We start from the raw sequence: 16,520 nt of genomic DNA, 5'->3' as shown, positions 1-16,520 counted from the left end.
CACTGACAGAACATGGTGCTAACTGCAACACATGTCATCTGAGTTCATCCAGATGTCTTGACGATATGATATGGCACATGAAATTTGAACTGTACAGATGACGTTTGTACAAGTATGATTATGTAGATATATGTAAGGTGTGTAAGCCATGTTTGGTGATGACAGCAAATTGTACGCGTATGACACATGGACTGGAAGAGTGGAATAAAGATGTGTATGATACAACATTCTCAGCTGTTTATCCATGCATCTGCCTGTACTCAAGTGATGTGACAGATGGGAGTGTGCACACCCCTCTTGACATATCAAAGTTTGAGACTTGCCTTCATAATTAACAAAGTGAGCAGTAATTGACGTTTAAAATATATTTTCTCTAATTTACAAACATTACAAATGTGGTATACAAACAAACAAAATGTGCACGAGAGGCTTCTGTAGTGAGATGCACAGTACACCCGCCACACTTTCATGAAGTTTGTGCAAGAGAAAAGTTAGGCACACACCTGAATGATTCTCTTGCGGTAACTTTGAAAGAACAGACTAAAGCTAAAGTGTGCATACACTTACAAACTCTAATGAGGGGGTGAAATGAAAATGAATGTCTGAATACTGAAATTTGTTTGTTTGCTTTTTCTTATACAGTGCACTCCCGTTAAAATGAACAGGGTTATAACGAAATTCCGCTTATAACAAAGTAAAAATTAGGCCGCAACGTTATCTACCCAATGTATTTGCATTGTTTATTTGTTCGGTTATAACAAAATTTCGATGTAACGAAAGAAAACTGCCTTTCCTGAGGACTTCGTTATAACAGGAGTCCACTGTACCCCAATGGAATATCATTTGTATACAACTGATTACTGAGTTGTAAACACACTCTCAGGTATGCAAAATATTCTGTGATGAATAGACCTGCAAATAATACAGTCAACCTTCCATAAGTCAAGTGTACTTAGACTGAAGAAATAGCTTTGACTTGAGAAAATTTGACTTAGGAGGGATTAAAATCAATAGAATATAAAGAGAAGAGAACTTGAAAAAAAACCTTTGATTTAGGCGATTATTTGACTTATGGGAGGTCGACTTACGCAAGGTTGATTTCACAATTACTACAAACAGTCATAGGTGCTGATTACCAAGATGTACATTTACTGTTGAGTAACATTCAACTCTTTAAACAAGAATACCTTGAATGACGAAAACTAATACTACAAAGTATACCACAATCACATGTACATGGAAGATTCCAAGAAGACAATCTGGAAATGTACATTATATTTCCACATATCGTGCCACCCAGTCTTGAATGACACAATTTGTTAGCGCATATTCAAACAATTGAAGCCTACACTTTACTCTTCCTAGTTTCTTATCATTTCTGTCAAATATTTCAGATTTTAAAAAGAAAAAGAAAAGAGAAGAGAGAACAAAAACTTACACTCAATTTTTTTTTTAAAGGGTTTGTCAGTGAGTTGAAAATAAAAAATACATGTACATTTGATCTCTTTGCACTACTGTCCATACAACTGAGGAGAACATCACAAAGTTTGATGATGAGAACAAACCAACTGAAATTCAGTGAAAAATGTCCAGCACTTAGGACACTAATCTGTCACAATTTTGAACTTGGCTTCAATGACATTTCAAACGAGGCAATATTCAGTTGTATCACATTACACTGTACATTGTACAACTTTTCAAATGAATATATGTGACAGTTCTGATCGAGGAAAACCCTCCTTATGAAAGCGCATGCTCTTTTCATTTTTCTGTTGGGTCATGATGTAGATTGTTAACAGTGGAACACACTGTAAAATCAATCAGAAACAACAAATATGGTACTAAATACTGTATGTATGCCTTCATGTGGGTCCTTTAAAAACCAAGAAAGGCAACTACACTACAGAGAGAGAGTTTACACCTTGTGTATCTCAAGAGAATCAAAAATATGGTGCATCTCTCTACCCTTAAAAGTTGTTTGCTAAATTTTTTTTTTTGATAATTTGATGCTCCCCTATGAAGCTATATTACAGTGTTTTAACACAGAGCACAGTTGCATCCGGACAGCACTTTATGAATCTATTGCACTCTGATATGAGTGAACGCACTTAGCTCTAATAACTATTTAAAAATAAAAACACAAATTTAAAATACATAAAAAATGGCAGTTAAAATAAATGTGATGCATTCTTCCTCATTTTCAATTGAAAACAATATCGCAGTTGATATGTGCCATGTGTCGTAAATTCAGTGCAAAAAACTGATATAACAATAGAAAAGGTTCAATATACAATAACAATGTACAATGATAATTAAAGAGATGCTGTACTTCCTCCACAAACTTCAGTTGAAAGTGTCAATCAATTACTGTTTTGCTAAAATACATGTAATCCAAGCGACACAATCTCGGATCATTTATCACAGATACACTGAAGATGTTTCACAGACTTTCAGGGGTGTTTCTTGGATCACATATTAGCTGATTATATATTGTCATTTCTTATACAGAACTAACAACAAAGAATGTGCATTTCTCATTAATTTAATAATAACCACAATGCATACCATTACCTTGCATTTTTTCTGGCAATATATCTTACTAGATGTCACTCAACTCGGTCTGGGGTTTAGCTATCAGGGTATATTTACAATTGTTGCAAACACATTCTTTTTCACAGTAGGAAAAAGTTATCCTCTACTAATAAAAGTTACATTATTGACTAAACCAGATGTCTGGCTGAATTCACAAGTCTCGGCATGATCATTGAGCACGAACTGAAGGGGCTCAATGAAGACATTATAAGATGAAGTTGATGAAGGGTGTATTACAATACATTCACCTGAGGGGGAGGAGAAAACTTCCTGGTGCAAGATACAGAAGAAGGAATTCAGTCCTAGGTTTTGTGCATCTTCTTGTTCCTCATGAAGCCTTTGGCCTCTTTCATGAGGTCTCGCACGTCTTGGCTATCTTCCTGATCGGGACCCCAGTCCGAGTCGTCTGAAACGTGATCACGAGGTGATGGCGTCTCGTCCTCGTCGTCGATGAAGCTGTCATTGTAGTCATAGGTGTTTGGCTCATCATCACCTTCATCACTATTGTCACCCCTCTTCTTACCTGGCAAAGATGACAAACACATTTATTTGACAATCTTCTGCTGCAATAAAGATCCTTTACACAAAGTACAGAAGTTGCTATGATACACAGCGCTATGTATTGCAAGAATCGTTTATTTTGCTTTCTTGATGTATTGCATTACCCTTGGTATTTTGATAGGGCAAATAATTCAAATGGCTGACAGAGAGATCGTATTCAAGATCCTGTGTAGACGAGTTCTCATAACTCATTTTTGTTAGTCAACCAAATGCACTGAACAGATACCATCATGCAGTTTATACACAGGAAATAATTATCTGCCATGTCCTGCAAAAGTAATCTCTGTCTTCAACAACTGTGTTACGACTGGAGTTGATTACTTGATTTCTTTGGGGTCTACAAAGGAAAAATATCATCACTGAGGCTTTACTTCATAACATAGATCCATCATCCCTCTTGATTATTTATTGAAGGTTGTAATCAGTTGTGAAAGGTCCAGGAAAACTACAGTACACTGTACTTCCATTTTGACAAATTAGGTATATATATATATATGACATTGTTCCATTCATAATGAAACTATATTGGTAGATATTGGTAGACTTCTGGTAATAACAAAACTTTAAAAGGAAATTCAAAAGATTCACAGAACTTTTACACTTTATTGCTGGCTGCCTGAAACTAAAATTCAATCATTTAGATATAAAATCTGAAATATTTACGGATGAAATTTAGTGGAAAAAAAAAGGTGGAGCACAAGGGAAAATACTTAAGTAGATTTTAAACATATGTGGGATTTGACAGGTCTTGACCTTGATTGATCCCTTCATTGTTTTGTTACAAATAGCTTAACTAGTCCTGTCCAAGTTTGTTTTGTTTTGTTTTGTTTTTCTAAAAATTTGTACATTTATGGCCAGAAATCTTACTTCTCTTGGTTGCCTCCCGCTTGGGTCTTCCAGGGGGTTTGGTATGCTTGTATATCTCCTTGTGCTCCTCACTCTTCCTGCATGATTAAGAGTGATTCCGAACAACAAAGAAGGGTTGCAGTGAATTAATTGAGCAATACATTTAAAATACAGCACAAACACTTGGCATCATACAGGGAAGGATATTGTACTTAATCAATAGAAACATCCACATAAGCATTTGTGAAACTACAATCAATTTTGATAAAGAGCAACTTGGCTTCACATACTTTTGTGTGATATAAACTCCCATTTGACAAACACAGAATGTAAAAATTAAGTTGAAATAGTGCCCATTAACTCACTTTCAGTGCCACTTGAATAAGATTTGAAAAGTTTGGAGAACGTAATGCCATTTGCATATTAAAGAATCTACTTTTGCAGTTCAGGTGTACTTTTTTTTATAGAGTGAGCTAGGAAGTTATATGTATCATAATACACGTGTACCAAATCTTATGCAATTAACAAATGAGATATCACTGGTGTTGGGAGGCAAGGCAGGCAGCATATTACAAGGGAATCCCAGTATGATGAAGTCCTCAGGACAGGAGTTTTCTTTTGCTATGACAATATTTCATCAAAGCCACACAGTAAAGTAAACAAAGATATATATAGACGATAAGTTTGGGACCTGAATTTTCATTTTGTTGCAACAAGAATTTAGTAATAACTATGTTTGTGTTGACGGGAATACACTGTACTGCTACGTATACAACGTGAACAGTATTTTGACTCCAATACAAACCTATAACAGGACGTCCCAAATTCACACTCCGGCCTGTCATCACCGTCGTCATCTTCTTCTGAGTTCACATCATAGTCTGGGTCACCAGGATGGCAATATTCGGCAAAGTGGACTGGATTTTTCCTGAAAGCAAAAGGAAAATGTACGTGCATATTTACCATAGTGTAGAGTCCTAACCTGGTATGCTACTGAGTCAACTGATTCTAATTCATACAAAAGCTACACTGTTTGTACCAATTCTCTTTTTGAGGCTCTGTGTGGTTTAAAAAAGGAGAAAATTACACAGCACACTAATATATGAGAGAAATACAAAACATATTAGAATATCTTTGCCATCTCTCACCATCAAATCATACTACTGACTAAAAATAGTAAAATAGTGGCTAGAGCAGTAAGAACCATTTGTTTCACTGTCCTTTCACGAAAGATGTCAGAGTCACTAATTCATGGCCAATCCATTCATGGCAAAAATACAGTACTGCATATCAAATTTTGATGACACAACTTCATGTCATATTTCGCTATCAGGCAGTTTACAAGAGAATTTGACAAACTTTGTCAGGATTTTAGTTCCCACTATCTACAACTTACATAATAAATAAAAAAAGAAAGAGCATGCCAATAGGATGAACACTATCAAAGCATCAACAGCTGATGCTGTTGTGCTTCTTTTCCTTCCACTCTCATCTACTGAACTTGTAGCCCTGACAAACCATCAATTAATATCACTAATGCTGAACATGCGACTCGAGTCAATTTTGGCAAACGTGAATTAAGAGAGAACTTCTTATGGACATAAAAGAAGTGACATTATGACAAGAATTGTTATGAATACTCTTACCAATCTATCAAAGTATGCACACAACTAAGCCTAAAAAGATTACAAGAATACTTACTGTTTGTCTTTATTTGCCAACTACTAAAATCTTGATCCAATGAAACAAAGCATTGAATCATTATACTTTTCACACTTGGTTTTGTTCAAACAGATTGTATTGATTACTATCTATCTTTCAAAGTTACACATCCATTCTCTTTTCTGGATACCCTGTTACTACAATTAGCAGAAAATACCAATATAATTCTCCCCTTTCTCAAGTGTCACTTGATGCAGGTACATGGCAGTACACATTACTCTCAAAACATTTAACGACCACAACATATTAATTCAAGCATTTTCTTAAGTTTGAAACTTGATCTACACTTTGACAGCTAATAAGTAATCTACCATGCAAGGAATTACAAAATAACACTCACACACACACACAAAACAAAACAAAACAAAACAAAACATGGTAGCCTATTACCTGTAACAACGTTTTCCAAATTGGCAACGCTTGAGTTTTTTCTTTCCAGTTTGTTTCTTTTGAGTTGCAGCATCATCATCCTCATCTTCATCACTGACATTATGATCCTTCCTTTTGGCATCAGTTTTCTTCCCCTTATTTGCATTAGTTCTCTGATTCCTCTGGGGCACTACTTCCTCCTCCGACTCTTCCTCGCTCACATCATGCTCCACGTAAGTCTCTTTGCCCCTTCTCTTGGTTTGCGCTACCGGCTGTGAGTTTGACGAAGACGAAGCTCGTCGCTTTGTTGGGCGGGGAACGTAGAGTTCCTCCTCACTCCAGTCTTCCTCACTGGTGTGAGTGTATTTCTTTGGACGACCACGCTTCCTTGGACTGCTCGCTTTTCCTCTGGGGCTGTTCCTAGTTTTCTTCCTTCCCTAGAATGAAAAATAAACAAACAAACAAACAAGCAGTCAGTAAATATCAATGATCTGCTCGACCCTTCACCAATGTATACCCATTGCATCAATCAGAGATGTTAATTAATCAGTTCTGAAATCTGGTCACATACAGAATATGTGCATGCAGTATACCTCAACTTGTGAGTCAATTAAGAACCTAACCAATGCCAGGTAATTCTCACAAGACAGGGTCCACAGAAATCACCACACCTACTCAATTAAGATATCATTAAAGGACAAGTCCACCTTCATAGACATGTGGATTGGGTGAAGGCAACAATATTAGTAGAACACATCAGAAAATAAAAAGAGAATTTCACAAAACTTCACTTTTTGAATAAAGTGCACATTTCTTCGAATTGTTACTAACGTATGTTTAAGGGTAATATTATTCCCCTTGCCTTCTGAAAGAGAGAAGTCGTGTGTTCTTTTGTTACGCAAGAAAAGTAAAAATATATTGAATTTTCTTTATACTTTCTTTATGTCGTTGTACACATGTGACATCACAAGCTATAGTAGTCTTCTCATCCAGTCGTGACTAAGCAGAAACTTCAAAAATTCATAACTTTTGAGCGGATTGTCCGATTTTCCCCAAACTCTCACTGATGTGTTCTACTAATACTGCTGCATTCACAAAACCCACATGTCTATGAAGGTGAACTTGTCCTTTAAACAGACCAATCAGAATTTCAAAAACAGGAATCCCAAGCTGCATTTACCATTCTCTCTCTCGCTTCTAAAAACCTACCAAAATGAATATTTCTCTAGCAGAAAAAAAAACAACTCCATCCAAAATTCACATTCTGCTTTCTTGATCACTGCTAGATACGAGGTGTTCTATATCTAACCTTGCCCTTCTTCTGAGACTGTGACTGTGAGTCCATCTCCCAATCACTCCCGTCGTCATCCATGTCGGATGCCACCCACTCCTCATCCAAGTCATCATAGTCGTCCTCAGCATAGGACGCCACCTTGGTGGTCCCTCGCTGGGACCTGGAGGACTTGGACCTCTTGGGGGCGGGCTCCTCCTCGGAGTAGTCCTCATCATCCTCCCAGTCGTCCCGCACTCGACTCCTCGACTTGGCTGGTGTCCTCGTGACTTGAGATTGTGACTTGCTGGCTCCCTTTGGCCTTCCCCTTCCCCGCTTTTGCGTTGTGTCTGACGCCTTGGCCTCCTTGGGTGCTGAAGGTAATATATTACATTACAGACAGTTTATCTTCAATTCACTCGGCACCTACACGAGATGACTATCCTTCCAATATAACTCAATCCTTCCAATGACTATCTATCCTTCATATGACTACCCTTCCAATATAATATAACATTTTCTTAAAAGTCTATCATTCTTTTGTTAAATGAAGTAATTGACTCGTCTATTGAGCATATGGCCACAAGGAAATGCCGTGAAACATGGATGACCTCAATATTTACAAGGGGCAAATTCATAATTCAAACAAATGTCTTCTTCGATTTAAAAAGAAAAAAAAAAAACACAAACAGAATTTCATGTCTTTAGACAGAGGGAGGGAGCATTTTTATCTCAAAATGCTGCAATCCATGATATTCTGATTCTTCAAACAAGTTGCAGCATAGTACTTAGCATAAAATCTGGGTAAAAAGGGTATTCCATTTATCCTATTCTTTCCTTTCAGTACATTACCTGCTCTGGCTGGTGGTTGCTGCTTAGTGACCTTCACTGGTGCTGGTTCTTTGTCAGCTTTTTGTACTGCCATCATCCATGACGGAAGTTTACGGTCTCTCTGAACTGGCAAGGCAACTTCTTTTCCTCCATCTATAACCACTGTTCCAGCTGCAGTTCTCTGTAACAAAAGATATGGTCAAGACATAGATATTTAGATAACACTTGCTATCCTCGAAGGGGGACGCTGTAATATATTACTTGAGCTCAGACCATGCCAGTCTGCTATGAATATGTGCCAATATCATTATTGCTGTCATCACAATCAATATTGAATGATTTATCCTTGAAAATTTCAGCCATATTCTCCTTTGTTTAGTAATGCTGGCGACATTTACGAAACAACCAAAATATGCACAGTACTGTACACTCATGGTAGCATTCCTCAAGAGATGTAGTGAGCCTGCACAGTTTACACACACTATGCATGGCTAACAACAAAGAGGAATTAAAGACTATTACTAAAAGACTCTGTTAAAGGTGAAATATATTTCATACCTTAGACACAGTTAAGTAAAGCATGTTTAGTAAAGGCATTGTTGGTTCAATGATGTGTGCTGTTGTATATCAGATTGTAAGACTGTGTGCTTATACATAATTGTAAGATTGCAGATTGTGAGGTAGGGATTAAAACTAGAAAAGCACTCAGAGTACAGACCTCCACCAAGCAGCTCATTTCCACCCATACACACATGCTGAAAATCGCTCAATATGATAAAGAAGCCTTGTGTTTACCTCATCATATCAGCTCCTTCTGCGCGGCACCTTGAGCAGAGCATGCGCTTTAGTGCGTGTACGTAAACCTCAAAATACGCGCAGCTTGAACTCCCAAGTTCATTGACCCTATTTGCCAAAAGATAAAAAATCCTTCGAAAATTCAGAAAAATTCTCAGATCACTACCAAAATTTAATCATCTGCTTCGTGTGGCATTATCATCTTTTCCTGTAAATTTCTTCCAAATCTACTCACAACTTTTGGAATTATTTTACAAAAAGACAAACAAACAAATAAACAAACAAATGCCGACAAAAACATAACATCCTTGGTGGTGGTAAAAATCAAATCATGTCTGAATACACATTTATAAAGTACCTTCACTATATAAAATAATGTATTTACTTTAGAAAACTCTTTAGATTAAAATATGGCCAGGATTTCTCAAGAATCAGATACTCTAAAACGACAGCACGACAACAAATGTATATGTTTCGCTGGTAAAGTTTGTAATCCTCTGGCATGAAAAATAAACAACAACATTTCTTTACCTGAATGCCTGTGTGGTCATCGTCCTTCTCTTCCTCCACTGCAGTATCAGTCTTCTTTTCTTCCTCCTCCTTCTCCTTCTCCTCCTCCTCCTCCTCAACTTTCTTCATTTCATCTTCCTTTTTGCTGGTAGCATCCTCCTCATCATGCTCCTTGTCTGCTGCAGCATCACTTGATCCATTTCTTGTATCTTCTTCTGATTTCACATCTATTTTCTCATCCTGGATCGGGCTTTTGCTCCTTCCTTCAGAGTTTGTTGAGATATCATTGTTCTCTTTTTGATGACCATCTACAATTAATAAACACAGAAATTCTCCATGGTAAGTCTTAATGGCTGTTTGTCAGGGTAAATACCTGTAACTGTCAAATATGACATTTCTGGGAGAATCATTTACTGTATACGCCATATATTTCGCGAGTCTAAATTTTCACGAATCAGGACTTCCCGACAATTTCGCAAGTGGTTAAATTCGCGATCACGGAGTCATGTACTGAACGGAGAAATGTATACGTGTACGTCACATTCTTATCGGTATTAGAGTCAATATTTTCGCGTGTTTTTAATTTCGCGAATAGCAGCTGACTCGTGAAATTCACGAAAATAAAAACCTCGCAAAATATTAGGTGTATACAGTACATGGAAAACAAAATACTGTTGCTCTCCATTTTCCGGTGCTTAAATAGAGCAATGTACATTTAGCTCTAATTCTTATACACATTTTCATCATGTTACTGCATATGTAACATTATCTCAACCCATCAAACCAAGTGTCACAATTTCATTGCTGTGATCTTGAGAATTTGTATTATCAAATGCACCTTGATCTGGGCAATTAGTTGACCATAAAGTCAAATATCGTAAATCTGCCAGTTCATAGATTTAAAAAAAAAAATCATATTCAGCCGCATCCTTATTTTTCATAGCTCTTCCTTTTTTTAAACAAAATATCAGAGATGCTGGTACTATGAAGGATGCATGCTGCTTAGTGTTCTCAAACTAGAACCATTGATAGACAGTGTCTTCAAGAGAACTGCTAATAAGGCTGCACAGATACTAGAACAGACTTCATACTGCCATTATTATATTTAGCATGAGTGATGATTATCAAATGAACTTACCTGAAATGGGGTCATTCTGGCCATTTTCTTTTCTTGCATCATGTATTCCATTGTTTTGCTGTGGAGATGAGAGCTTCAAGGGTGAGCTGTCACCCAGTGTGGGTCTGAAAAAAAAAAAAGATGAGAATGTTGAGTGCTACATTGTCACAATGACCCTTAATGATCACACATTTACTGTACTCTTCTCATAATCACTATATAAACTGCATGATATGTTTTTGTGTAGTATTGACAAGGCAGGTCAATCTAAATGTTTTGGGTACTAGCAGTTGATATTGTTTCATTTGACATTGCCAAAAAAGGACACAATTTTAGCAAGGATATTACAGTAAACCTACTGTGTGAAAATTTATCAGTTTGAAATGGAATCTTCTCAAGACTATATCAATATGACACCTCAGAATCTGTCAAGTATTTTGTGTGGTCACAAATTTGGAATCATTTTAAGATTCTTCGGCACAGCTGTAGAGATATTCCTGTCTAGATAAAACTAAAAGGGAATTTGATTCATTCTTGGCAAGTATATTGGCCAATCATGCTTGCTTTCATGATTCTGCATATTCTTGCTGGATATCTTCTATTTACTTGTGACAAAACTGATCATAAACAGATGTCGTTCAGGACCATTTATGAAGTTGAGAATATCACAAAGCAAATGTTGCATTAACAAATCCAAACGGGAAAGAACATTTCAATATGTACTGAACAAGTCATCATTTTTTGATAACAGATATCTTCTGCAAACAAAAGGGCTATTCAAATACAAGAGATTATAATGTGGACTGTTAGCCTAACATGTCTGACTTTCCAATACAAAGTCTGCAGTAAAAAATACGAATTGACCTGCTCATCACTAGTCAATAACAAACATACACATTACTGGTATTTTGGTACAAATTAGTATGAATTATTTAGTTCCACTCCACAAACCTTGGACTCTGGGTTTCTTGTACTATTGGTCTTTCGTCAATGACAATTTCAAAGATGTGTTCATCTGGCGTCAGCGCGATACGGTCACCGTTCTTGAGATCCTGCCACTTGTCCTTAACGAGTGGTACCAGTTTACTTCCACCCTCACGCCGAAAAAATGTGGGATTTGTGTGAATCTGTCAGATGACAATATAAACGTAACAAGAAGTCTCTGTATTAAACATCGCTTATTTCCATTAGCCTCTCCTTCTACTCCTTGTGACTATTATCACTCTGATACCACTTTCACTACACTCAGTAAGAATGCCTTGTGATTGGTCCATGGCAATATATCCTGTACTCAGTTTAGGAAAACCGGTGAATGATTGTACTCACTGAGCTTGATAACATACAAGAGTCTTCTTTCTACCTACTCACTGCACTGAAGACTTGTGGTGGTGTCATTATGACATACATGTACCATGTTTTAAAAACATGGCATGTCATAATTAGAATATGTTCAATAACATTTTGCAAACTCAATCTGTGGAACATAGTCTAATACTGCTCCAACATGTATCCATATTCACCATACATAGTAGCCACAGAACTATTAGCCAGGCATGCAAATGGGGCATGACAAGTAGTGGCCATGTGTGGAAGTCTTAGCTGTGATCTTTTGCATCTCATAGAAATCTTTGCATAGAAAGTCAAACTGTGCACATGAGAGACAAATCATTATTTCTCACAAAAGTGGTCGTATAGCTCATTGTGATTCAGAAGATTTCAACAAACAATTTTAAAGACCCTACTGCGTGTATCAGGCACAGGACCTACTGTACCACAGTTATTGATAGCTAAAAGGTATACGTCTCTCGATGCCAGAGTCTGAATCATGTGTACTTTGGACTTTTGGCAAGCATCTCACAAGGAATACAACTATGGGAAATCAAATCCATGTCTTATAATGATTCAGCACGCTGTAACCCTGGGATAATGATAATAATAATAATAATAAAGGACATTTATATTGCACAGCTATACAGTACCCTACTGCGCATTACAAAATAACATACATAATTCAAACATACACGTTGTAGAATACAAATAACTTCAAAAGATGACTTTTTAACCTGACCTTAAACTCATTAATTGTAGCTGCTTGCCTTACAAAGGGAGATTATTCCATAATTTTGGTGCAGCATACAAGAATGCCCTTTCACCAAGAGTAGCTTTTGATTCCCTATATTATACAGTAGTCAAACTCACGGCTACAGCATTGTGAAGTGGAACATCATGTTCTTGACAGTACAGTGGCACAGTGCTATCATAGCAGCAAAAGTTTAGTGATTGGCGCTGACGATCCCAACTTCAATTCATCACTGCTATGATGTGTTTAAAGAAATCACCTTCTTCCACTTGTTGGTAACTCTGGGTACATACTTCTACAAAATGGTGAATTTTAGTTTGTACACTGGGGTACCAAACACCACTATCATATCCGTAAACAGACAATCTGTTTGCTTACAAATCCCTCCATGCTCCTAATATACAAGTACAACCTGGTTCACATTTTGAGAATGGTTTGTCGTATACATTCATGGTATCAGAAAATGATGTGGTTGGAAGACATAATGAGCAAAAGCATTCTTACCGGCATTATTTTCACTTTACCATCTTCCACCTCAAAAACAGCATGATTCCTTGACACTCGCTTGTCTCCAATCTGTAAATCAAACAGAAAGTAATCAAGTGAGGAATAAAAGAAATGCTGAGGCCTTGCAACATAACATCTTAGAAGTGACACTGTCAACATATTTGATCCCTAGTTTACACTATATTTCTGGGTGAGTGGATCACAACTGTTTGCTACATGTAGGTTAGGTTATACAGAGTTACGTGGAATATATACATTTTATTTTAGCAGTTGATATATTTCATTAGACATAGAGCAATGCACTACGCTAGAATTGTACGCATGATTTAATATGCTTACAGTTTTTGCAGATCAAACCATTTCCTTTTATTTCAAAAGAACTTCCACAGAAGGATATTTAACAGTCTCTAAAAATGCTGAATCTTAGTTAAATACAGCAGTAAATTGATTCAAATGATGGAACCAAAAAACTGAACAAACGACTTGACACATCCAATGTAAATCAATGTAAACAAATCAATCTCTGACATCCATAGGTGTACATTGTACAACCCAACTATTTCACTATTCACGAGACAGTTTTGGTTCCATTTTCTTCTGTTTTGGGGGAAGAGAATGTAAAATTTAAACTTTACATAAACCTTTTGCTGCTGAAATTCAAGGCACTAATGGCATATAAAATTATGAGACTGCGGAGTGCTAGCATGTGAAATATGACGAGCTTCATCAGCTTCACAAATTTACAAGCTGGTGGTGGTTATCCAAGAAAGAGTGTTTAGATACTTTACATAAACCTTTTGCAGCTGAAATTCATGGCACAAGTATAATATGGCATAAAATTATGAGACTGCCGAGTGCTAGAGATTGTTATGATGAGTATATGAGCTTCTCAACTTCAATACACTGTAGACTAGGCCTCCTGTAACTTGTGATTGCAGTCTGGACATAGTCATATATACTCATAGACAGGTTAGTGCCTAGTAGTGCAGTGGAGACATAGAACTACCACTGAGACGTCTACTTACTATCATGACTATATAATAAATCATCATGAACAATTTTCTTTTTCTTTTTTTCTTTTCTTTTTTGTCAAACCATTGCCCCGTTTTGTCCAATGCCCTTACAAAAAAAATAAATAAAAAAATATCATGTATTCCCACACCGGGAATCGAACCCGGGCCACGGCGGTGAGAGCGCCGGATCCTAACCACTAGACCATATGGGATACGACACAACAACCTTGGGCACAACTAGATACAGATACATGAATTGATATGTCCGAAATCGTACTCACACTAAAGAAGGCTCCTCTTCCGATGTTTGTTTTACCCAAGGGAAGTAAGATATTCGTCCCCCCACTTTTGACTGGTTTCAGTTCGATTCCAGACATCTTGCGTGAAAACCACTTATCTATATCAGAAAAGACGGATGACTTTTGCGGTCACTGGAACTGACTTTCCGTCGGGCGCAGGTCGCTCGTTCGTGTCCCCCTTCGTGGTACAGCCACAGGACTGATGATAATGCTAGTGCTCAGTGCCGATTGTACTTCACCGACCGCAGCACGTTCTGCGTTTCACTGTTGTGTTGGTGGTGTGCACAATCTTTCGTTAATGTAAGTGGGTAGAAGAAACAGAACCAAATATATCAGCCGTGCAAGATCTGCTCTGAAAAGCGCATATTCCGTAGATCAGAATTTAAAGCTAAATCTGGGTCACTTAAAGATATGAAGTACACTGTCATTAACAGCATATCACTTACGGAAGTATTAGTTACAGGTCCATTGTTGTGGCGAGAAGGCCTGGAAAAAGCATCAGCTTGCGTCCCTTTATTTCGCTGCTGCATTGCAGCAACGTGCCCAAATAGTAAACGATTTTGAGGCAGCGAAATGGTATACTTAGTAAATCTACCCCCCCCCCCCTCGTCTATTGCGAAGTTGACCTTCAACGTGCAGTCTTTTTTTTTCTTTTTTTTTCCCATTGAACTGCCGAAGAGGTTCTAAAATAGAACCTCTTTGTGAACTGCTCTGCTCCAAGTGCACAGTGATGGATAGGGGTGGGGTTAGGGGGTTTAACTCACTTGTCTGTTTTTGTTATCATTGTTATCAGTTAAGAGGCCTATTTTTGTTTTTGTTTTTGTTTTTGCTTGTATCTTGGGAGTTGAACATATTTCATAAGTGACTGCAAAAAATTTGAAGACAACAACACGAATGCACCGTGTCATTCCAAAATATTGCAAATAGGCCCTGCATGGGGGAGGGGAGCGGGAGGAGGGAGAGGGAGGAGGAGGGGAGGGGAAGGCCGAAGGGGAGGGGTTAGACCCCCTCCCCCCTTGTCGATCCCCGCTGGTGACCAGTATCCACTTGTAAACGCGTACGGGGGGGGGGGGGGTGAAAACTTCTTCCCAAAGCTTCCCTCTCCAAACCCCATCCCCGCTTCATGTGGATTGAGTGAGTGCAGCACTAGAACACGTCATCATCAGTGAAAGTTTGAGGAAAATTTAATTCGTTCAAAAGTTATGATTTTTTAAAGTTTCCGTGTAGTCACTGCAGGATGAGAAGCCCCGTAGTTAATGCAAACAACATCAGGAAAATATAAAGAGAAAGGGTGGGGGTGGCCTACATTAAATTTCATTTCATGAAAAAGTAACATATATTCCCTCAGCTTGTATCTGACATTAGATGTTAGGGCAGTATTACTTCCCTTACCTTCTGAAAGAGGCAAGTCATGTGCTCTTTTATCATGCGAGATGTTGATTTTCTTCACTTCTTTCTACACATATGACATCACAAGCTGTGCTGTAAAGTGGTCTTCACATCCAGCGATCCCAGAACTCTCAAAAATTCATAACTTTTGAACGGATTGTCCAATTCTAATCAAACTTTCACCAGTATGTATGGTATGGTATGGTATGGTATGGTATGGTATGGTATGGTATGGTTTATTAGATAAAATGTTCTCGCAGCCAAAAAGCTTAATTGCAACATTATTTTGATCACAAAGACATATTACTACAATACAAATTTGATTAAAAAAGAAAGTATTTACAATTTTCAAATCATTCATCACTATTGAAAAAAAAAGAATTGACATCATTTACAACATTATTCATTATAAAATCTATCACATTCACTACATTCAACACACTGTACGTGACGAATGAACTGAATAAAAGGGACCCATGCTGTTACTCCCTTTCCTCACATTCTATTCACATCTTTCCCCTCCCTCTCTCTCACAAACATACACGCACTTGTACACGCCCGCGCAAACACAGGTACTTACACTCACAAACACATACACACAATCATCTCTTCATCACAT

At 37.5% G+C, this 16,520-nt stretch overlaps 1 protein-coding gene and 1 non-coding gene across 3 annotated transcripts; both read right to left on the bottom strand.

Annotated features, from left to right (window-relative positions):
* Window positions 1-198: 198 nt before the first annotated feature.
* On the bottom strand, window positions 199-15,030 carry LOC140233208 (uncharacterized). 2 transcript variants are annotated; one of them, XM_072313333.1, is made up of 12 exons: window positions 14,959-15,030; window positions 14,495-14,801; window positions 13,198-13,269; window positions 11,565-11,740; window positions 10,635-10,738; window positions 9,518-9,804; window positions 8,213-8,372; window positions 7,400-7,734; window positions 6,112-6,527; window positions 4,805-4,927; window positions 4,021-4,097; window positions 199-3,115 (listed from the first exon to the last, which is right to left on the bottom strand). In XM_072313333.1, the coding sequence occupies exons 2-12, from the start codon at window positions 14,588-14,590 to the stop codon at window positions 2,895-2,897; spliced, it is 2,067 nt and encodes a 688-aa protein (XP_072169434.1). In that variant the 5' UTR covers window positions 14,591-14,801; window positions 14,959-15,030; the 3' UTR covers window positions 199-2,894. The 2 variants fall into 2 exon arrangements, with proteins under 2 accessions (XP_072169434.1, XP_072169426.1); XM_072313325.1 differs by having other exon boundaries at window positions 14,495-15,013.
* Window positions 14,354-14,425, bottom strand: Trnae-cuc (transfer RNA glutamic acid (anticodon CUC)). The gene has a single exon. It is a non-coding gene; the product is annotated as a tRNA-Glu (tRNA).
* Window positions 15,031-16,520: the final 1,490 nt, after the last annotated feature.

This window comes from Diadema setosum, chromosome 1 (assembly GCF_964275005.1).
Source record: "Diadema setosum chromosome 1, eeDiaSeto1, whole genome shotgun sequence".
NCBI lineage: Eukaryota > Metazoa > Echinodermata > Echinoidea > Diadematoida > Diadematidae > Diadema > Diadema setosum.
This window is presented reverse-complemented; position numbering and strand designations above follow the sequence as displayed.